This window comes from Anopheles funestus, chromosome 3RL (genome assembly GCF_943734845.2).
Source record: "Anopheles funestus chromosome 3RL, idAnoFuneDA-416_04, whole genome shotgun sequence".
NCBI lineage: Eukaryota > Metazoa > Arthropoda > Insecta > Diptera > Culicidae > Anopheles > Anopheles funestus.
Genome location: NC_064599.1, coordinates 79,720,565 through 79,741,532, shown reverse-complemented (window position 1 = coordinate 79,741,532; position 20,968 = coordinate 79,720,565). Strand labels below are relative to the sequence as shown.

The 20,968-nt window shown below is 44.2% G+C and overlaps 3 protein-coding genes across 9 annotated transcripts in view; 2 read left to right on the top strand and 1 right to left on the bottom strand.

The window, feature by feature from the left end:
- Window positions 1-20,968, top strand: part of LOC125770057 (MOXD1 homolog 2-like) — a 503,823-nt gene that overhangs the window by 147,181 nt on the left and 335,674 nt on the right. For all 7 annotated transcript variants that reach the window (XR_007419137.1, XR_007419135.1, XR_007419133.1 and 4 more), the window contains exon 5: window positions 50-461. The gene's annotated coding sequence lies outside the window, so the exon portion shown is untranslated. The remainder of the gene's footprint in view (window positions 1-49; window positions 462-20,968) is intronic.
- LOC125770062 (uncharacterized) lies at window positions 2,758-4,903 on the top strand. Its single transcript, XM_049439257.1, has 2 exons — window positions 2,758-3,965; window positions 4,154-4,903. The coding sequence occupies exons 1-2, from the start codon at window positions 3,795-3,797 to the stop codon at window positions 4,901-4,903; spliced, it is 921 nt and encodes a 306-aa protein (XP_049295214.1). The 5' UTR covers window positions 2,758-3,794.
- Window positions 4,858-12,451, bottom strand: LOC125770060 (chymotrypsin-1-like). The gene is made up of 3 exons (XM_049439255.1): window positions 8,472-12,451; window positions 8,272-8,404; window positions 4,858-8,172 (listed from the first exon to the last, which is right to left on the bottom strand). Exon 3 carries the CDS (start codon window positions 6,101-6,103, stop codon window positions 5,060-5,062), a length of 1,044 nt encoding a protein of 347 aa, XP_049295212.1. The 5' UTR covers window positions 6,104-8,172; window positions 8,272-8,404; window positions 8,472-12,451; the 3' UTR covers window positions 4,858-5,059.

Below are 20,968 nucleotides of genomic sequence, written 5' to 3'. Positions count from 1 at the left end.
GAAAGTTAATTTATCAAGTTTTTCTTTTTTTTCTTGTTATTTTTTGCAGGTAAATTGTATAAATTGTTGTAGAGATTGTTCCTCTACTGAAAATGGAGTGCAAAAATAAAGGAGGCTTGCAGTGTTATTGAGTGAAACCGAACACCACGCCAGCCACGTGATCCGTTGCAAGTGCAAGTGTAAAGTATTTGAATGTGATGGTTTTTCTACTGTAAATGTGAATGCGTAAAAAAATACGTAGTGCAAGGTGAATTTGGTGGTCAAAAAGAGGAATTAAAAAGTGTAAATGTTAAGCATCAAGTAGTGCTCAAAATATTTTTGTATTTAAAAAATCGTACAAGGGCACAGTAATACCAGACGAATTCCTTCGACGACAGGTTTAAAACAAACGTCACCATCCAGCAAGCAGACCGGGTGCAGTTCAAAACAATCGTTCGTCTTGAAATTGTTTCAACGTAAACGTGAGTTCCTTTTCTTGTCTCTTTTCCATCACACAATTTGAAGTAAAAAATCGAACTCAAAATCGATTCATTACTTGGTTCCTTCTCCTTTTCATTCTACAACCCACCCAAAAACACATACCCACACATAGTAAAGGGGGGGTTGGAAAAACTTTCTAATTACTCAAATAAATAAAACGTATTTATTTTGCTCCTTCCTTCCACGGTGGTCGTCGGCTTACCACGGTTCCGGTAGCAATACAAACTTTGGTGGGTCTTTCTCTGGGGTTTACCGCATCTCACCCGGCTCCATCGAGAGAGCCGGTGTGGTGGAAATCCACACCAAAGGTAGTCAATTAGTGAAGTAGTTGTTAGATGTAACATGAGTTTGCACAGCACCGGACCGGATGGATTAGGATGTTTGGTGCACAAATTGGGCTGGCCGTGGGCTCGTCCACACACGTGGTTGCGATTGGATGGAGCATTTTCGTTCGGTTTGCGAGTTTGTTTTGAAGAAAGGTGTAACAAATCGTGTGTAGCGATGGTTATGGGTTTTGTACATTGTTCGTTACTTTGTGTGATATGTTCACTTCTGGATGATTGTTTGAAAACAGTTCAGAGATAGTTTTGAGGACTGGAGTTTAATATATTTTCCTGTTCCAAAGTAATACTCCAGAGTTCCAGAGATTCCAGAGTACCAGGATGTCTTTGAGAAATAATCTTGATGTAGTCAAAACTTCCCAACTTTGGATTAATTAGGTCATAGAGAGCTATCTAGTGGAGTTGTAAGAATTGTGTAGTCATTACTACATGACTTGATAACATGTTCGATGTGGAATGTAATTTCAATTGAATATTACTTAGTGCCTAGGTAGTTCGGTATTATTTATGTGACGTGATCAACACATCTCAAGGTGTAGGGAAGTTTTTGCTTCTATAGCTTGAAAGACTGGATCTTTGAATGATCCTATCCAACAATTTTCGGTATTTAATTTCTCGAATTAAAACCACAATATTGTACTATTTCACTGTAAAATATAGAAGACCTGAAAACTTGAAATAAATATCCCGCAGAAGGATACACTTGGTGTGAAGTTAACTTTTAAGGCAAATTTTAATTACGAGCTTTGATCATAAAAGCAACACTTTCGAATCGTTGTTGTGCAACGAAAAGACCTGCTGGGAATTCTTTATCCCTTTCTCCCTGTTCCGTTTTCATGGAAAAGTAACCACCTAAAAGCAAACTGGAGTGAAAGACTAAAGGGTAGAACTTATTAAATTCCACCGTTTGCACCACCAGAGCTTAGAATCTCAAAACCGACAGCAAGAGGCAAACCGGTTCCCACTGATACCGATCGGTTTTTTTTGGGACGTTCTTGCTGTTCTTGCTGGGTTTGCTTTTATTTGAACATGCCGCCCATATGAGCAGTGTCTCCTTGCTTCTACTAACCTTGCGCATTCTGTCTTTCGTTTGGTTGTTTTCCTTTTTTTTTAAAGGTTTGCTTGAAGTTATGTTGTTTGGAATTTATTTACGAGTAGGCCTTTATTTCTGTTTATACAATCACGGTACCGAGCGTTTCCAGCATACCCGATCCTTATATTTATCTTGCCGCGCGTACGCACACACAACACTTTGACGGGCGAGAGTGTTATGATGGCATTTATGTTTCGTTTCCTTCGGGGTGTTTTACAGTACTTTGTTGTTTTTTGTTTAATGTTTTCTTCTGCTCTCCGGTTGAACTCAACCATCACCTCCTGGTATGGACGAACCTTCACCTTTTTGCCACCCCGCTCGTGCTTCGGCGAAGAGGTAAAAGTTTCACTTTCATGAACCGAATCCGAATTCGAACCGAGTGGTGAAGGGGAGGGGGGGGGGATACAAGAGTTGGTACGGGCACGGGAAAAAGGGATGATAAGGAAAGTGGTAACTTCCTCTCGTTTCCTTTCTTTTATTTATCATTTTTAATTACTTCAAGTTTTGCTTCTCCCAATCACACCCGGTCACTATCCCAACGTATCGAAGCCTCTTACGCGGAACAGTTGGCCGTTTCACAGAGGAAAGTTTTACGTGCAAAAGAAATGAAGCTTTTCCCTGATGCTTGTGTATTTTCTACCTTTTGTTTTACTGCAAGAAATGGCAAGAAAGAAAGAAGGGAATGTTTTTACATCCTCTTAACGGGTTCTTGTCCACCCGGGGAGAAGTTGCGTCATTTTCAGCTATTTAGCACTCGGGGCCGCCGCCGAAGAACTCTGCGCAACGCAGAAGGAAAAGTTGTTTGAACCTCGTTTTGCACAATAAAAATTCCATTCACGGGGGCCTGTGTCCTTTCGACAGGATGGTCGTTAGTGTGCGAACGAACACTCTCGTGCCCCAAAGGATGGTCCGGTAACTTTGTAGTAAAAAGAAAAAAAAATAGTGCAGCTAAAAGTAAAGCAAAGAACACAGTAAGTAGGTATTGTAAAGAGGCTAAAAAAAAGTAGTGGAGAATAAAAAAATCGTCCACGGGCTCGGAATGTAATATTAGTTAGTGATCGGGTTTGGAATCAGCTTTCCTGCCAGCTCTCTTGTCCACTAAAATGAGGTTAAAGAAAAAGATGAAATAAAACTTAACCTCCGGTAGGGAAATGGACGAAGATATCATCCATCTTTTCCTTCCCGCTTCGGGGAAAAACTTTTCCTTTCTACACGGGCAGCAGATGCAGGGACGTGGAAATGGTGAAGAATGGTTTTTTTTCTTGGAGATTTTTTCTCTCTTCCCTTCATTCTAAAGCCTCGTTTTCATACCTCGAGACAGCTGGGAGCTTCTATCGATCGAGAGCTTTTCCCTGGGAAAACATACCACACCGTTCGGTCGGTGCATTCTTCTTTTGGTGAAGGTGCATTCGTTGCAGTGAACAATGTCCGGCACGAGAAAATCCTCTTCCCAAGCTGCCCGGGACATGCTGGTGATCCTAGACATAAGGTTGGAGCTTGTGTAGAATAGTTGTGCTTCGTTTTAACCTTCCATTCATCAGTCTACGTCGTCCAGTTGGGAAGCTAAAAAAAGACATATGAGTCATGCTAATAGGTGTTTAAAAATATGTGATTCACGTGTTTCCAACGTTTACCAGATTTTTGCCTTCACTCCACTTAGTCATCCTGAGTCTCGCTTCTCTTTCTTGTTTTTCACTCGTTCGCGTTCGTTTTAAAACAATAGTAATCTCATCAACCAACTTCACTGAGCACCTCCGTAAACCTCCGATAGCTAAGAAAGCTAAACATAAAAAGAGCAAAACCAGGTGTTTTGGGTCGGCTTCCAAAATCACGGCCGCGATTCGATAACGATAACGGAATGACGCACCGGACAAAGGGAGATGGTTACGAGTTCGATGATAACGGAAGCGCGTTGTGAGGTTAGACCGATAGTCCAGTCGTTAGTAGGTGAGAGCAACATGGCGAACCTGCACAGTCCCCAACGGCTAATCATCGTACTGATGGTTGTTGTAGGTAGTATTTCCTGTGAGACGTTTCAATTTCCCGAATTTGTAAGTACCGCTAGCGGCGAGTGTGGTGATATTATCGAGCACGATTAGATGATGTAATTCTTTCACGAATTATGTCCAGTTCACAAAACATCCAAAAAAGATCAACCTTGTTAATTGAGCCGTAAATGTAAGGTACGGAACGCTTATCACGCTCTTTTTTCCGGTTCGTTCCCTATTTAATCGCTTAGGTTGCAATTGAAGGTGGTGATGGTGGTGTCGCTTGTGGAGGTTGGATCATTGATAAGGTGCTCCGTCCGCATGTACTAACGACGGACACCTGCGTACAGCGAAGTGATCGAAGTTTACGGCAACTTCTTGTACGGTATGGTAATTCCGAGGTGACGGGACGTACTGCGAGTCTTGCTGTCGATCGGATACTGTCACACGAGCCCGGTCAAGATCACCTAGTCGTGCTCAGTACATTTGGTAGGCTGCGTAGAAACCCTACATCCCAAGCTCCAGCTGAGCAGACCCAACGACACAATGGCACATCATTGCTCTGCTGGCACCGAGAAGATACTGGAGGTGCTCTGCACAAAACCTTACTTATGGTAGAGCCCGGACAACATCATACCGTGGAAGAATTGATCAACAGATTGCACTGCAGTAGTCTCAACGCGTACCATCTGGAAGGGGCTCTTGTGCTGGAAAACTTAACACCATATGCCATGCTAACTCTGCGTCCGGATGCGTTTTCCACCTGTGGCACCTCGGTGAACATGTTGGAATTGCGCAATATGACCAGTCCGAGAAGTCTCGCTAAAATGATTGATTCCCCGCTGGTAGAGCCCGTACCCGATAATAGTTTCACCTTCACGGAACCAAACTCCGCCTTCGGATACATCGTGTACGTTATCTTCATGGGCTTCTGTATACTGTACACCTTGATGTTCTTTATCTTTGGCCTAATGCGTGCCCACCCAAGCACTGATCTGTGAGCGAATGAACTGTTAGAAAATAAAAATCCGTACAGTTTTAGCTTTTGGTTGTTTCTCTGTGTCACTACAGCTGTTGTTGTACATTTATTTGGTTTCGTTTAGTATAACGGACACTTTATTGATACTGATGGTGTGGCGATTGTTAGGGGTTTTTATTTAGTTAAGGAAGAGGGCAGATACGATCGCTACGATGATGGTTGCTAGGGACAGGGTAATAGTGCTGGCGTTACCTCCGCCGCCACCGCCACCGCCACCACCTACACCCGGAATCGGAGTTGGACCGGCGACTGGTGTATCCGTGCGTATAAACTGCTGCTGTATCCAGTGCTGATAGTATCGGACCTGTGTGTACACCGTGTACGTGGTGTTCGCTCCACAGCCGAACCCGAACGAGACGACACCAGTCAGCAGATCGTTACAGTACAGACCACCTCCACGGTTCGCCGCACAGACACCGTGCGCCGTAGCCGTAAGTTCCGTGCAGGCCATCGAATCGCGCAGCAATCCTTGATGCTGGCTGGTACAGGTAGCACGCGGTGCGTACACTACATTCAACACCTGCAGCGGTACATTCTGGGCGGCTGGCAACCAGTTCCAGCCCAACACCTGGCAAACCTCAGAATCACGCACGATCCGATGGTTCAGTTCGGCCGGTGCCATGTTCGGTGTGGCAACTTGCGGGAACACGATATTGTTCGTCAACCGCAACACGGCAATATCGTTCTCGAACGTCCACGGGTTGTACTGTGGATGGGGGAAGATCCGGTTGACGGCAAGGGCCGGTGCATTTTGATCCACCGTCAGTACACCGGCACGTACCGTCACCTGGTTGGCGGCGATCAAGTGGTTATTCCCATCCAGCACACAACCAGCCGCGGTGAGAATGTGATTCTGGTTCAGGATCGATCCACCGCAGAACGATGTCAGACCGATCAGTATGGCAACCTGAGCCGGGTAAGCGCCCGCTAGCGCTGGTCCACCTCCAACCAGGAAAGGATTCACTTCAGGCAGCTTGTATCCTTTAATGGGCAAGTTGCCTGGATCTTCTTCCATCGGAAAGGAATTTATCGCGTTCGCCTCCACTCGCAACATCTCGTCCTGTCCACCTTCGACCAAGAACCCACCGTCCATAGGTTCTCCATGGCTAAAGAGCACCAAACAACCGAGCAAGATGCTAACTACTCGCACTTTTCTATCCATTGTGTGTCTTCAGCAGGGGAAATGTATCACTGAGTTCACCACCAACTTCGGTGGAACGTTAAAACATAACTAACTACGCCACTGTTGTGCGACTCATTTGCACTCTGGATGTACGAATGTCGGATTCCTATATCTAGATCATTTTGCCAGCAGGATTAACGGGATTAACTCTGAAACATTCGGTCGCGCGAAAGTATGATAAGCAGAGTTACGATAAATTCGAACACTGCACTGTATCAGTTGGCGGCGATTTAGTGGGAATTTTGATAAGTATCGTCTGTGAGTTTGCCGTAAAGATATGCTGTTTTTTTGGTCTTCTTGTGTCTATATTTCATGCACCGTAAATCATTGAATTTTGTGTGTACCATGGAGTACATGAGGTGTGATAATGTGTGCCAGAAGTGCCAGTTTGCTTGACGGGAGTTTCAACAAAAAACTAGGCAACTACCAAAAACTGGGCCAGCGTGTACCGTGTTGACAGGATGCCAAAACAGTTGGGACCGCTTCGTCTCACTAGTAGCTCCGTTGAATCGAGTTCAAGGGAACGCACACACACAAAGTGGTAAGGGGATGTGTGCAAAATCTTGATAATTAATTTCCGTATGGCCGGACTCTTGCATCTTGCACAAGTGTCTGTGTGACACGAATCCGCCGAACATAATTTATCCCTTGCTCATCGCTAAACGCGGTAGGGGAAACACACCCTTCGCTCCATCGTCTGCTGTTGGGACGGCTCCCTGAGAGAAGGTCGGCAAACATTTCGGCTGCAATTCCGGATTGCAATTTTGTTGGCCTGTGTTTTTTGTGGTTATGATTTTCACGGGAGGGTAAGTCTGTCTTTTCTGGCCGCAGCGGAGAAGTGCAACGTGGGCGTAGTTTGCCGCTGTTCTGCGTGTGTTGGTCAGATGGAACAGCTGAAAATGGAGAGTACAGCCGTCCCTTGCTGAGGTGTTTCGGACTAATCAGACATTAATCCTTGAATATGTTTTATAACTCAGCCAATGTTGAACTAATTTTAGAATGCTAAATTGGAACATTTTGACCACTTCTGCAATTAATTTTTCAACAAAAGGAGAAAAACTGGAAGTTACTCACTAGTTTCTGACTTTCCCAGTCCCTTTTTTCCAATAATCTCATTTGGGCAAATGTGTACCTCCATTTCGGGTTTAGAACGTTGGACCATCTAAAGCTAACCTTTATTTATGACACGGCGCGGTTAACCGAAAACTCATTTCGTTCCTTTAGCCTTTTTCCCACTGGCCATTCCAAGTTGAAGAACTTTGCAAAAGGGCATCGTGTGTGTTTGCACCGTTTGCTCTCTTTGCTTAGTCTTTCCCCGATGGGTTGGGGGGAGGTTAAGCAGGTCACATATGGTACACATGGCGTGGCTAATATGGCCACTGTCAGAAGCAATTGGGCATGTACGCGTCGTCACAGATGGAAATTGGAAACTACGGCCAGTAAAACGGATCCGGCACCGGTCTGAAGACGTAATTTTGTAATTTGAAATGACACTTTAATGGGAAGGAGTTCGTGCGGTTCTCTCCCCGTGTAAAGGGGTAAATGGGAAAAACGAAGTTCAAGTACATCTAATGGTTCGGTTTCGTAAGTACCAGGGTACTACCCACTTGGCAAAAGTCGTACGACATTGCGGCTTATTAGCCGGCTTATTAAAGGCTTACTAGCAACTTAGTAAGCCTCGTTCGTGGATCGTTCGCGGGGGTGGGGGAATCGGGTACAGGGGCGGGGCGTATGCCGTATGTACGCTTGTATATAGCCTGCAAGCTTGCAGGCTTATTTATAATAAGCGTTGGTAGCCTAATAAGCTTCAGTGTGTCCCGTTCTTTCCTTCGCTTTTTTTTTCTCGCTTTCCCTTTCTTTCCTATTGCTGCATTCGGGACACCCTCGTCCCGAACACACCACGACCGTGAACGAAATAATTACCAGGAAATACATACGATCCCTTTTTTTATTGCACATACGCTCATCATGCGACGAACAGGTAAAAAAACTGCCGGCGTTCTGCGAAGCGGACGGTGGGATGGGGTTCTTATGTTCGGCAGAGGTTTCTGTAAATATATAGAAGAAAAAAAAACGGAGAGACTTGAGAAATCTTTACACTTTGTTTTTTTTTTTCTTTAACTCATTTCGAGTGTTAAAATGCGTACCTCTCAAGACGTCGAATATTCAGCACTCTCTCCGATGTGATTTGTCCTGCCATCCTGCGGTTTAACTCCGGCTTCACCCTTTCCGCTTCACGGCCAAACTCTTTCCATCAGCTGATCGACTCGATGGGATTCACTACGCACAAAACACAAGGAATAGAATTAATTCACTTATCACAATCACTAGTTGTCACATTACTTACCGGAGCAAAGAATCACTTCACAAAACACGATAACGCTTGCGCACACACCTCCGCCTCCACCAAAGGCCAAACTCATATGAATACGCCAAAGACAGGGCAAAAGCAATTTTGCAGTGAAAGAAAGGAGACAGCGAAAAACAATATAGTGCCACACTCCTCGACAGGCTTCAAAGTGTGGAACCCAAAATTGTCTAACACTTCGAGTATGGGACCGTTCAGGTGTGGGGTGGGTTGGTGACGCAGGTTGCGGTGAGGGTTTACATAGAATATGGGAGCGTGTGTGAGTGAGGTAGGGTGGTGGAGTGAGAGTTTGTCGTACGATCGCTCGAAAGTGAGGGTCAGGGGTAGCGAGAATGAAGAAATTTCCCCCCTCTCATGCGATTTCTGCCAAGTGGGTACTACTAGGGTCAAAATATTGGAAAAAGGGTCATCACGAAGTGCAAAAAAGCGGTCGGTTTTCCTTTTTCTTTCAGTGGGGTGGATCGGGACTCAAAACCTTGCTACCTGCTATGGCAACCCCTTTGCGGTGGCGCTTATTCTAGCAAGTGGGCGATACCGCTTTCACAGTCTGCCATAGCGTATATCTATGTCCCTCCCGTCGACGGGAGATTCCACGTAAAAGCGTAAGCTGGTGTTCTCTAGGAATGCTGCCCCGGTTGTTGCATGCCGAAGATACCGTTCGGCGTGTTTCGGAATTAATGCGGACTGTGTCCCTCGTGTACCTTGGGAATCGCCGACTCCTCTCCTCCAATACCCAGACAAGCTTGATTGGATAATAAATTTCAGGCATTTTCCAAAAAACTTCCACTCCACGCAGCCCAGATCCATTAATGACTCAACACTGTCATAAATTTGGGCATATTTCTTATGGACTGTTTGGAATTTTTGGAGCGTATTAGGCAGAGCGTTCGGGTTTTGGGAGGCTTTAGCTTTAGACTTACTTTTTAGTTGTAGCTTTTGAGGATCTTTGCCATTTGCATAGAGCACTGGAGAACTGTAGAGAACAGTAGGTATACTGTATCCCAGATTTATTGGGGTGAATTTTAACTCATATGCTTACCCCTTCCAGCTACTGACTACGGGGACATTGTAAAACACACATGGAAATAGAATAAACGCACCCAAAAAAAAACGACTTTTTTCTAATCCTATTCCAACACAATGAAAAGGCGCCTTTGTGGAGATGTTTTCCTGTGCTGAATGTCCGGAATTCGCGAGTTGTTGATTGGTGTTTTGCGAGCTAACGATGACACAGCCGAACGTTTCTCGCTTAATTAACGAGAATGCAAAATATTTTCCCAAACCCGATTGGGCACATCTGGCACACCGTGCCATAGGTTTTTTTTTCTTGCTAGGGTGCTTGCGCTTTTGCTGGAAGCCGTGACCCCCAGCCGTGCGATGAGCGGCACCATCGGAACAAGCTGTGACAGATTTAGGAGGAATGATTACCAACAAAATACCACAACCGCCTAAAGGTCTAGCAGATCTCTTATCGGTTATGATTACGTTAACCCTGGACAGACGGCTAGTTCCAATCGTAATCGTGGGCTGACGACCTTTTGCCACAAATTAATATGATATGTTTTAATTAAATGTAAAGAAACGTTCCAACCGTGGGTAGCTCGCTCATGATTAGTGTAAACATTGGAATTTATCGCTCTATTCTCGTTGCCTGCTCGGTTCCGTTCGGTTATCGGGCAAGCAATTTGAACCGATATAACCGCCCCTGGTGAGGGTTTCCAAATCTTGCAAAAGGGACCAGCTCCTGGGGAGTGTCACGAAAGTTTTGGGGACAAAAAGAAAAAGGGTGGCCCTAATAAATAAACTATTTTAATGGTACAGTAGTAGCAGTACTGCGTGCATCACGCTGCTTGGAAACGAATGCAACTTATCAAACCATCCGGACGGCGAGGAGGAAGAGATGAATGGGATTATAAATTCATCGATTAAAAAGGAAAACAAATACACAACGAGGATGACGGGATGCTATAAATTTGGATCATATCTTGCAGTCTCGAAACGGGCATTCAATTTAGTTGCATAAATCGGTAGCTAATGTCCCGCTATAGACGGCGCACGATGAAACGCATCATAAATCAACCGCCATTTAATTTGCCTTCTCCGCCATTTCGTTCATCTTTGTCCCCTATGTGACTCGCTGTGACGTACATTTGTGTGTCAAAGGCGATCGATCAAACGTGAAGAATTTCGTGAGAAGAGATATTGGAAAAAATTGGGTTCAAAAATATTTCAAAACTAACTAGAATTAGTTTCTCCTCAAAAAACAAAAAAAATCCGGGAATTTGCGAAATGACATGGCCCACCGTAGATGGTTGAAAATTGCGAACGACGCTCTGACAGCTGTGGATTAGAGAATTTCCCTTTTTTTCTCGCTGTGCGCCATTTTGCACATGCACGCGTTGGGGGGTTAAAAATGTCCCATCGGTGATCAGGATTCCTGCCATCAGCGAGATGATGCAGACATTTATGAATAATAATGTTCGCACACCTGGACACGTGAAACGAGAGTACCCAGAGACCGCGACCCCAATGAAAACAGCTAACCGTATGCGCACCTGTGCCAGAGAAGGATATTTTTTATTTATATTTATACGCTATACAGGATCACCATCTAGCCGGGGACAGATCGTGGAGAATTTTCATACGGTGTGTTTTGATTTTTTTCTTCTTTCTGATCCACCCTGTGTCCGCTATACAATGTTAGATAGGAAAGGCGGGGAAAAATCCTAAAATTTCCCCCTCCGAAATCGAACCAACCGAAGGGAACCCACGTTCATCACAAATTCAGCGCCCAACGTGTGTGTGTCTGTACGTGAAGTCGATCTGACAAAACTGCAGATGAAGCGATGCATTTTTCATACATCCTGACACCTTTTGCCACGACACAACTAGCGGCGCAAGGTTTTTGTTTCGCACCACAAAACGTGGTGTTATGGTAGAAGCAAAACAAAAAAAGGCACCACGAACGGTAATAACTTTAGACACCAGAAAAGGAAACAGCAAAAGTAAAAACCAAATCGTGCATCCAACTAATCATTCGGAGCGCGCGAGCTCGACCTGAACGACGACCAAGCCAAAGGTGCAATATTTCGCTCACTGACAACATATATTTAAAGAGAAAAAAAACTAAAATGGAAAACCCCAACAAGGAAAACTTTGTACCGCGACACAGGTTCACAAGTGAACCTTTTCAGTTTTAATTGAAATTCATATCTCATATGTTCATTACAGGTGGAGGGATGGTTTTTTCCCCGTTGGCAATTTCATTTAACGCAGGGGGAGGTTTTGTTGGAACGCGCGCGCGAAAGTGTCCCGGTACTCACCCCGGTGGTAGTATCAGAAGGTCACTTCTCCAATATGTACGGGATAATTACGATTCGTCACCTTTCTTTTTTTTTATTTTCTAAACCTTTTTTTTCGCAAATCATTCCTGGGGGGAAAATTCTACCTTGCGCTTGCCTAGCTGTAGGTGTAATAGACCGCGAATGTCCACGATATACATATGTGTCACATTGTATCTTTTCTATTCCGCCATTCCGCTGACCCATACTTCAGGGTTTACTTTTATGATTATTTCTTTTTCCCCTTCTCTCTCTCTCTCGGTTGCACTTCTTTTTCACAAATTCACAAAAGCCCACACAATTTATTTTTTTCTTTTTTTGCCGGGATGAGTTTTGTGCACCGCGGTAGCATAAATCAACTGAAATACGATTGCGTTAATGTTTCCTCGTTGTGTTCTGCGTGCCACCGACGGTTTTCCTTTACTGGCCCCGTTCTGCAACCGGAACCGAAACCGTGTAGATACACATACACATGATGGCAATTATTATTTATGGGGTGCCATTTTTTTTTTGCTTCCCTTTCACCGTGAACACGTTTGTTTGTGTGGATAGGGAAGGTTTCCCGGTTTAGAAGGATGCCACCAAAAAACACAAAATCGAACGTGAATCAGTCCACCATCCCCCAGTTCCACCCCCCACCCCCCTCTCCAAACCCCTCCCCATCACATCCGCGTAATGGTGATGAGCTTTCGGGACAGTCGCATTCGTCTTCATATAAAACGCAGGAAAACACGGGCACTTTGGTGGTTTTTGTTCGTTCACTTTGCAACTGAAGGGATGAAATGAAATTGTCATGAATGTTGCGACCCGTGTGGCACCGAAAACCATGGAATCCAATTTTTGGGCGTGCGAAAATCAAGCACAATAAAAATTGGGGCTGCGTGAACGGTTTTCCGCAGACCGTTTTCCGTTGATTAAACTTGTCCATTTCATTCGAGTAGCGAGTGCTGGGAGGTTTTTTTATGTTCCTCTTTTAGGGATATGTGACCATCAATACGGTGAAAGATTAATTCACTTTCCAGCTTCATTTCACAGGTTTTGCAACATTCTTTCGTTGGCTTGGAAATGAAAACAAATTAGTGTAGAGCATTCTTTTTGTTTTGTTTCTGGGTTTTATGCCCTTTTCACACTCTCATACCGGTTGACTTTCGGAATAGAGTTATAATTCAGTTCCCTCCATCCACGTGACACCGCGTAAATGTTTCATTGAACATTCTGGTGAAAAGTTTCCATGGTTTAATATGCTTGTTCGGATTCGATTTGTTTAGCACCATAAATTTTCACCATTTTCCTCAACCATCCCCTTTCCATCTGGGACTGTTAGAGATCTCCAGAAATTCAAACTCCCCCCCAAAAAGAAGAAAACAATAGGAAAATAAATCACTAATAATCAAACAAAAGAGACCCACAAGCCCCAAACAAAGCACACGCTAGACACAAGTTAAAACAAATAAATAGTCAACGCGTCAAGCGTCTTCAATATTACTTTTTCCCATCTACCAGCAGGTTCCGTAGAATGTTTTTCAATACTCTCCACCCCCCATTTCACTAGCTTGGGTCCCAAAAAAAATTTCCATATCTTCCTTCACCATTATTCTGCGTGCGTTTTTTTTCAATGCTGTAAATAGGGTGCCTTTTTAGGTTTCGTTGAGCTTACCTTCAAAGGGTCGTATATCAAAAGCAAAAAACATGATTTAATCACCCATTTCCTTGAGCGGAGTTTTTTCCTCTCTCTTTATGGCCCGTGTGGTGGATGGAAATATTATTCCGAACCAGCACCTCTTTGCTTTGACAAAAATCAGTGAAAATTAATCAAAGCCACTGTATCGCATCGCCACAAATCCCCCTTCCTCAACCAGCACGATAGTTGTGGCTCATTAATATTAAGTTCAAAGTCATTGAAATTCAATCTACATTTCGTGTCGTCTAGTGAAAGAAGTTTTTTTTTCGTTGTTGTTGTTTGCTCCTCTTGTTGTCTTTACGTACACAAAACACACGCTCATGTATCATGTGTTTATGCTTGTTACAACCAGCCGCCCTTCATCTTCATCACCCACAAGGAACGCTTTGTATTGCGGATCGCATTTGGTGGTGCATTTTGGTGCTTCCGCCTCTCTCTATCTCTCCTAGGGATAATTATTATTTATGTGCATGTATATACAAAACATTTAATGGCGTCATTCAATTCCGGCAGCCACCAGCCGATAGAGAGACCACGCCTTTTGATGAGTTTAAGGGTAGAACAAGCTGATTGTGAAGCTGAAGTACAAAAAAGAAACAACATTTCAAACACGGTTCACAAACGTATCGACCTCCCCCCAGAAAAAAAAGCATGACATGACGAATGGGGCGTCAAAGGTTGGTTGCGAGTTACGTCCCGTGGTCTCGCAGAGCGACGCATCGAAGCGCGAAAAGTGATTCGAACTTCAAGGCATTCGGTCCTTCCACCCAGCAACGCAGTCGAAACACATTAAAATGTTAATTACTTGTGGTATGAACGAGCGCAAATAGATAGCCCAGAACCCACTGGGCAGGAATTGAACCCAGAAAAACGGAACCCAAAAGCTCAAACTTTGGTTGACCGCAATTTCACTTCGCAGGAAAGCATTTGCCCTGTCTGCTGACTTCATTTGCCAAACGATGTGGGGCATGGAAAATTAAATGAATAAAATGGAGGGGGAAAAACAACCAAAAATCGAACAACAAAAAAACATTACAAGATGGATAGATAGCAGCCTTTCTCGGTTCGTGCTAGATTGGGTGCTCTCATCCATTGCCGGGAACTGAAACTGGAGGGAGTTTTCTCGCATTCGGGTGCTTTGTTTTAGCACCCAAACCCCGGAAACTCTTCTGTCACTCCCTCGGTTTCCTTTTGAACGTTCCCATTGGAAGGGATATGTGTGCCTGTTGGACAGAAAACTTCTTTCCGTTTCGACTCGTCTTTATTTTGTGTACGAATGTTTAATTTTTTTTTCACTCCAACCTTTCTGCACAGAAATGCGTTTTTGGTGTAAATGATCCGGTGGCACGATAGAACTGGGTTTGGTGTTTTTTTTCTTTCGAAGCGAATTTCATGTTTGCTTTGTTTGTCTGGTTAGCCATGGTGAGCCTACAGACGGGTAAAAAAGCCCCAATGGAGGAATAAATTAGTTACCCTCACCCTCCCCACAGGTCGATGCTGGTCGGATAAAACAGCGTGTAAAAAAACAAAAAGAGTAAGTTGGAAGTGATGACTTAGTGTACAGAATAATACACAAAAGCATTCCAACATGGAGGAAATGGAACATAAAATGGTTGATGTTCCTATGTTGATGGAATGGATTCCACACTTTGCACAAGGAAAGTTACAAAACATGGTGCGTGCACGAGTGTACAACAGCTGAAAAACACTTGCGCGCATTGAGTAGTCAAAATTTGAAATTAAGATAGAAAAAAAAAACACAATTTCAAATTCAACCACATGATGCATGTTGGACGGCGCAGCCCTGCTGGAAGGGCGTCATGAAGAATTTGGTTGCGTTGTGCGGTTTTAATAAAAAGTGGGAAACATTCATTTACCACTTACTGATGTAAATCATAAATTGAATCGCACATCGTTTTGTGGCGTTTTTGAAGGGCGGAAATTGCCATGATGAAGGAAATGGTTTTCTGGGGGAGGAGAATTCGTTGTCAAAATTTTTTTATCGCCGAGATCTGGAGATCTGGAGAAATTATTTTGAATTTTTAAGTTAATTGATCTTTCGATGAGTACGTTAACCTCATACGGTGAGAACCCAGTTGCCTGTTGAGATAGGAAGACTGGGAAGTCACACCGAATTTTCCGACTCCGAGTTCTTAATGGAAGAAAATATTGGAGTATCATTCCTGCAATTTGTTTGACTACTTAACTACTTACATCTTAGTAACTGCGATAAGTTGACTCACGAGACTTAGGCGACGAATTCAATGAGATGTAGTCGAAGAGTAAGTCTTGATCTTCAGTAAAATAAATTCCTGAAGAATTGGACGACTCCACCGAATATTTATTATTTAAACACCGCGCTTTTGTAAATTGCAGCTAGAATTTCCACTGAGATAGTCTATAAATCTTTTCCCTGTTCCGTACATTATTCGAATTTGGAGTTCTTGAGAGATGACAAAAAACTACTTGCAAAGGCAAAAGCAAAACTTCGCCAAGAACTCCTCTTGGTGGCTGATGTGTTGTTGCCGTATCACTTTCAAGCCGGATGTCCGTAGTTCCAGAATCCTTCACGAAGACACATAACCTTGAACTTCATAAATTTCACTCATCGTAATCCGGTTCCGCTTATTATTCATCTTTAACCCTTGGGAGGGTTACAGTTTTTCCGAGAATGTTGCTGTTGTTTCTGCCTTTCTCTTCCGCAAGGATCCTTTAGTGTGTGTGTGTGTGTAGTTTATTAAAGTTCAAGCTTTTAGTCCTTATATGTGGAAAAAACACAACTCAGCAAGAAAACAATGTAGAAAGGTACCAAAAATATTTCAAACAGACACAGTGTGAGAAGGTAAAAGTGTAACCACTTGTGGCGGAACCACACACGTCGTTCGCACCCACACGGTTTACCACTTCCGGGAGTTTTGTTGCCCTTGAGAGGCGAGTTCCCATTAGGGGTGGACTATAAACCCTCCGTTTCAAAGTTATGCCGTAGTGGCTTCCCTTTTGGCTGTTTGGCATAAGAGAAAAAGAGAGAAAGAGAGCTGAAAAAAAAACTCAGCAAGTATACTCGCGTACGTAGTTTAAAAAAATCATTTTTACGACCCAGTTCTCAGTGCGTTGTTGCGTTCTGAGCATTCTGAGCACGGAAAGGGATATGGCACGCGGTGGTTTTGGGTCAGCAACAGTTCACTTTCCTCCCAAAGGGAGGAACCGTTTCAGTGGGTGACGTTTTGGAAAACTGTTGGTCCGTAAGTAAGTCAGCTCATCGGGAAATGGAGCTACCGTGTAAACGGGCGGGGTGAAGGTTCTATTCCATTTCCTTTTTTCCAAAATCCCCTGGCTTGTACTGGCAGGCACACTTCACGTGGGTTGGAAAAGTTGTCAGTCCGCGCCAGTGCAAGTGCAAACGCCAACGACAGCAGCAGCTTTTTCTCGACTACGCAACGTATAATATTCGCCCCAAACACAGGGTCTTAGATGCTCTCGTCAAACCGTCACGAAACCGGGGGGGCACACAAGCGAGGAGTGGAAGGATATTTTCCACTCACTGCTCACTACCAAACAGTGAAGTACCGCTGCCAGCAAAGTATACACCATAAATATAAATTTCATGCCACACTCTCGTTCGTTCTTTTCCGTTTTTCCAACCATTTTTCGTTCACAACTCCCCTCTTCGCCAAACAGCAAAAAAAAGGGACATGAACGCACAGCATCCGTTGGCAGAGGCTTCATGTTTGCATGCGGGAAGTACGCGTGTGTGTCAGTTCCTGGTAGCCCGTTTGTGGATGCTGAAACATTTTCTGCTGACTCAATGCGTTTTGCTTTTCACGATAGAGGTGGAGTACGTTCGGGTTTTTCTTTTTTTTGTAATAAGAAAGAGGTACTACAAAACAAAAAACTTATCCGAAGAGATTCATGTCAGCGTGCAGAGAAGGAAAACCACGATTGTTGCCTTTCCTTTTTACACCCGTATGGCACAGAAACGAACTGCCAGCGTCACTTCATCGTATCGAGCCTCCTGTTCGAGACGCAATTTGTAGCCGTGCGTGCTCAGCGCCACCGGAGAGCTTTTCTTGTCGCTGCGATCCTTTTTTCTTGTGTGCCTTCACTACTACCTTCTAGTTGGTTGGGAAAGCAGCAACAAAACATCACCCAGCCACCTGACGTTTCCCTTTTGCGGGTGCCACGAGTGTGGAGTTGCAAAAATGAGGTTTTCATCCCATTTGCGCAAATGTTTGCCACTTTCTGGTCCGGCCGGTGTATTCACATCCTTTCCACCCATTCGCTTGAAAATGGTAGTTTTGGAAAGAAAATTATTAATATCATATCTCAACAGATTAAGATTTTTATCGAGTGCATGTTTACGGTGTTGTGTGCCCTCAGTTTTTCCGGGTTTTTGGGGGAAGGTGGGGAAAAAACACAAAAAGCTCCCCAACTCAAAATTTCCGTTTTTGGAAAACTTTCAATTGTTGATCGTACAGCGATGGGGCCGGTAATGTGGCATGGTGGTACGTTGAAAACCTCGCATCCAGATTTACCGACCCCTTACGTTCATCCTGATAAGCTATCTCCAAAACTGCGAGCGAACGATTGGCGCCTTGTAGGTGCCGGGCATTTTATTTTCTTGCACAGAGCGTAGAAAAAGAGATCAAGAAAAAAACCCCAAACAGCGGTGCGATTTTCGCGAACTGCCAAAAGATGAGTCTGTTATTTTACGTTTGGCTTTTACGGGAGCTGGCATTTTGCTGCCCATCGTTTCCCTCCCCTATTCAAGTGGAAATGTTTATCACCGACGATTAGTCGCTCTTTGCCGTTGGATGAGTGTGTTTTTCAGCGCAGTGCCGAAAACCGAGCTGTACACGGAAGACAAAGATGTTGCCAATTTGTTTTTTGGGCTTCACACCGGGGCTGGTACGAGTTTGGCAGCGCGCGCGAATGGAATTGTTTAATAAATTATCAAAAATATTAGTGAGCGCCAGAATGTTTTTTCACACGAGCTGCCATGCAGTAAGCTTGGGTAGAAACTATTGATATGATAATTTCACTTTACGATAATCGTTGTTTTTCGAACATTTTGCGAGCGTTTTGTTTTGACAGTTTGAGAGTATCAGCTGTCAGATTATGTGTGTGGCAGAGAGAGAGTTGGAGTTTATAAAAGAGTGAAACAAACGATTGTGTAAAATTAGTTTTAAGCGTTTCTTACTGGGCGTATTATGGGTAGCCCGAAAGAAGTTTTAGATTTTTATAGTAAATTATAATAAAACAACCGGGTTATAGTGGTTTAGATTCGGAAAACTATTTCCCTGATAAGAAATTTAATCACTCCTAACTCCTGGATTAAAGTGAAAGATTTTCAATCCATCCTGGGGCTTTTGTTGGGAAATTATAGTGACTTGACGGTGAGTAACAAAACGGAATCCCCTTTTGTCTGTCCCGTTTTGTCAGGAAGTTGAAGGCTTACGTGTTTTTTTGGCTAAACGACTACCGAATAGCTTTCCCCCCCTTTGGGAGCGACACACTGGACACAGGATGAAAGCTTTACCCGGTTTCAAAATGAACAACAAGCTCCTGGAAGGTTTGCCTCCGTAGGCATATGCCTATATAGCAGCCCCCAAAAAAACGCAACGACACCAACACACTTCTAGGACAGCTCGGACACGTTAGCACGTTCGTCCGATTGTGTCCGGTGTTTGTCCGCCAGGGGTGAGCTAAATGCCCATTAGAGTGCCAAAAAGGACCCGAAAAGTCGCACACTGCCTCCATCCTCCATTAGTATCTGCTCACCACGGGTGTGAAGGATGAATTTTTGTGGATGATTCTAGGACGAAAACATCTGCCGGGGGGGAACTAGGCCGGCTGTTGATTGTTTTATTTTTCGCTTCAGTTTTCGGTGTGTGTGGGGATACCAGCTAGATGACCACTAGCAGGAAACGACGTCACTAGCGGAAAAGGATGGATCGTTTGTTGAAGCTATGGCGATGGCTTGACGCGTCTGAATCATTCTGTCCCAAAAGAGGACACGCAAACATTTCATCCCGTCCCCGGGAAAAGTGGGTGTGAGTCGAGCTGAAATGGGATACAGAAAATATGTCATAGAACCATTCGGATCCTTGTTTTCTGTGGCAAGCGCTATGTGAGGAAGGATATGGGAAAGGAAAAATATAAATGGTAAACATATCTCTTACCTCGGTGGTGGAAGAATGTGTGCCAACGGTGGATGATAAGAGTGTTTGCCTTTTTTTTTTACTTTCACCCACTAAGACCCACACATACCCAACACTTCTATCCTCCTGAAGGTTCTTGGTTTCTAGGGAAGAATGTTTGGATTTGATATTAGCATCTCGTACCCATTATGATGAACGAGCAAAAATGGCTCCGACAAGCTTTAACTTTTGCGCCTGGAAATGGATGAGACGTGCGAGTTTTTGCCTTCATCAACCAAACTGAAGGCACAAACATAATGGAGCCCCAACCCCATACTGGACGATAAAGTGAGGCAGTTGATTTTCATTGGCCATTGTTAGCTATAAATCTGTGTTTTTCGTGGTTGGTTAAAAATCCAAAGACAGCTGACAGATTCCCACACGATAAACTTATCGGTCTTGACAAGTGTTCCAGCTCGAAGAGCCCGAAAAGAACAAGTCGGAAATATAGCGCACGCTATGCGCCAGAAGTGGTAGCTTAATGTTTCAAGTGGAGCCACAGTAATTGTGCCAATGGGCGTCCTCTTAACGGAAGCCATTCTTACGTGTGTCATTTCATTTATTCCGCACGAACGATCGGCAAAAGTCCTTCTAATGATCCTGCCGGCATTTTTGGGGGATGGCTATATTAGCAAAAAAAGGGCCCGGGGGTTGGAGACGCTGGCGGCAACGCTTCTCATCTTAATGCTCGCCAACCGCAACCACTAAGCGTGGCTGCCGGTTCCGACCGTTGTCCGGTGTCCGTTTTTCCACTGCGGGAGTAATTTGATTAGGTCGTCGAAGTCTGGAGACCATCGTCATCCACAAGCGGAGAGAGAGTGTATTAATTTAGCGTCTCATTATCATATGTCTTTGTGCGTCTTTTGCTGTGTGGGGAGATTTTTTTCCTTTGCGGCCCCCTCTTTCTGTATCATATGCTCAGGAAGCAATTCTGAGCTACAATTGTTGGTTTGCGGTTTTTTGAAGAAAGGCACGTACGGGAATATGTGCTATTCAGCTCGTTTTCATTAAAGGTAAGTCCGGGTGAAGACGAAAATGTCCAGCAGGCCGAGTGGACTGCCTGTGTGAGCATGTCAGACTGACTTTCTGTGTGTGTGTGATGATGTGCCATTAGCCAGCAATTATCATTAATTTCCCTTACCTTGACGAACCGGCATGGCCTCAGGCATGTGGGGGTTCAAACGAAACGACCCGACACATAACAAGCCATAGGTGAAACTGATAAGATGATACTGTCAAGAGACTAATGTGTGTGTG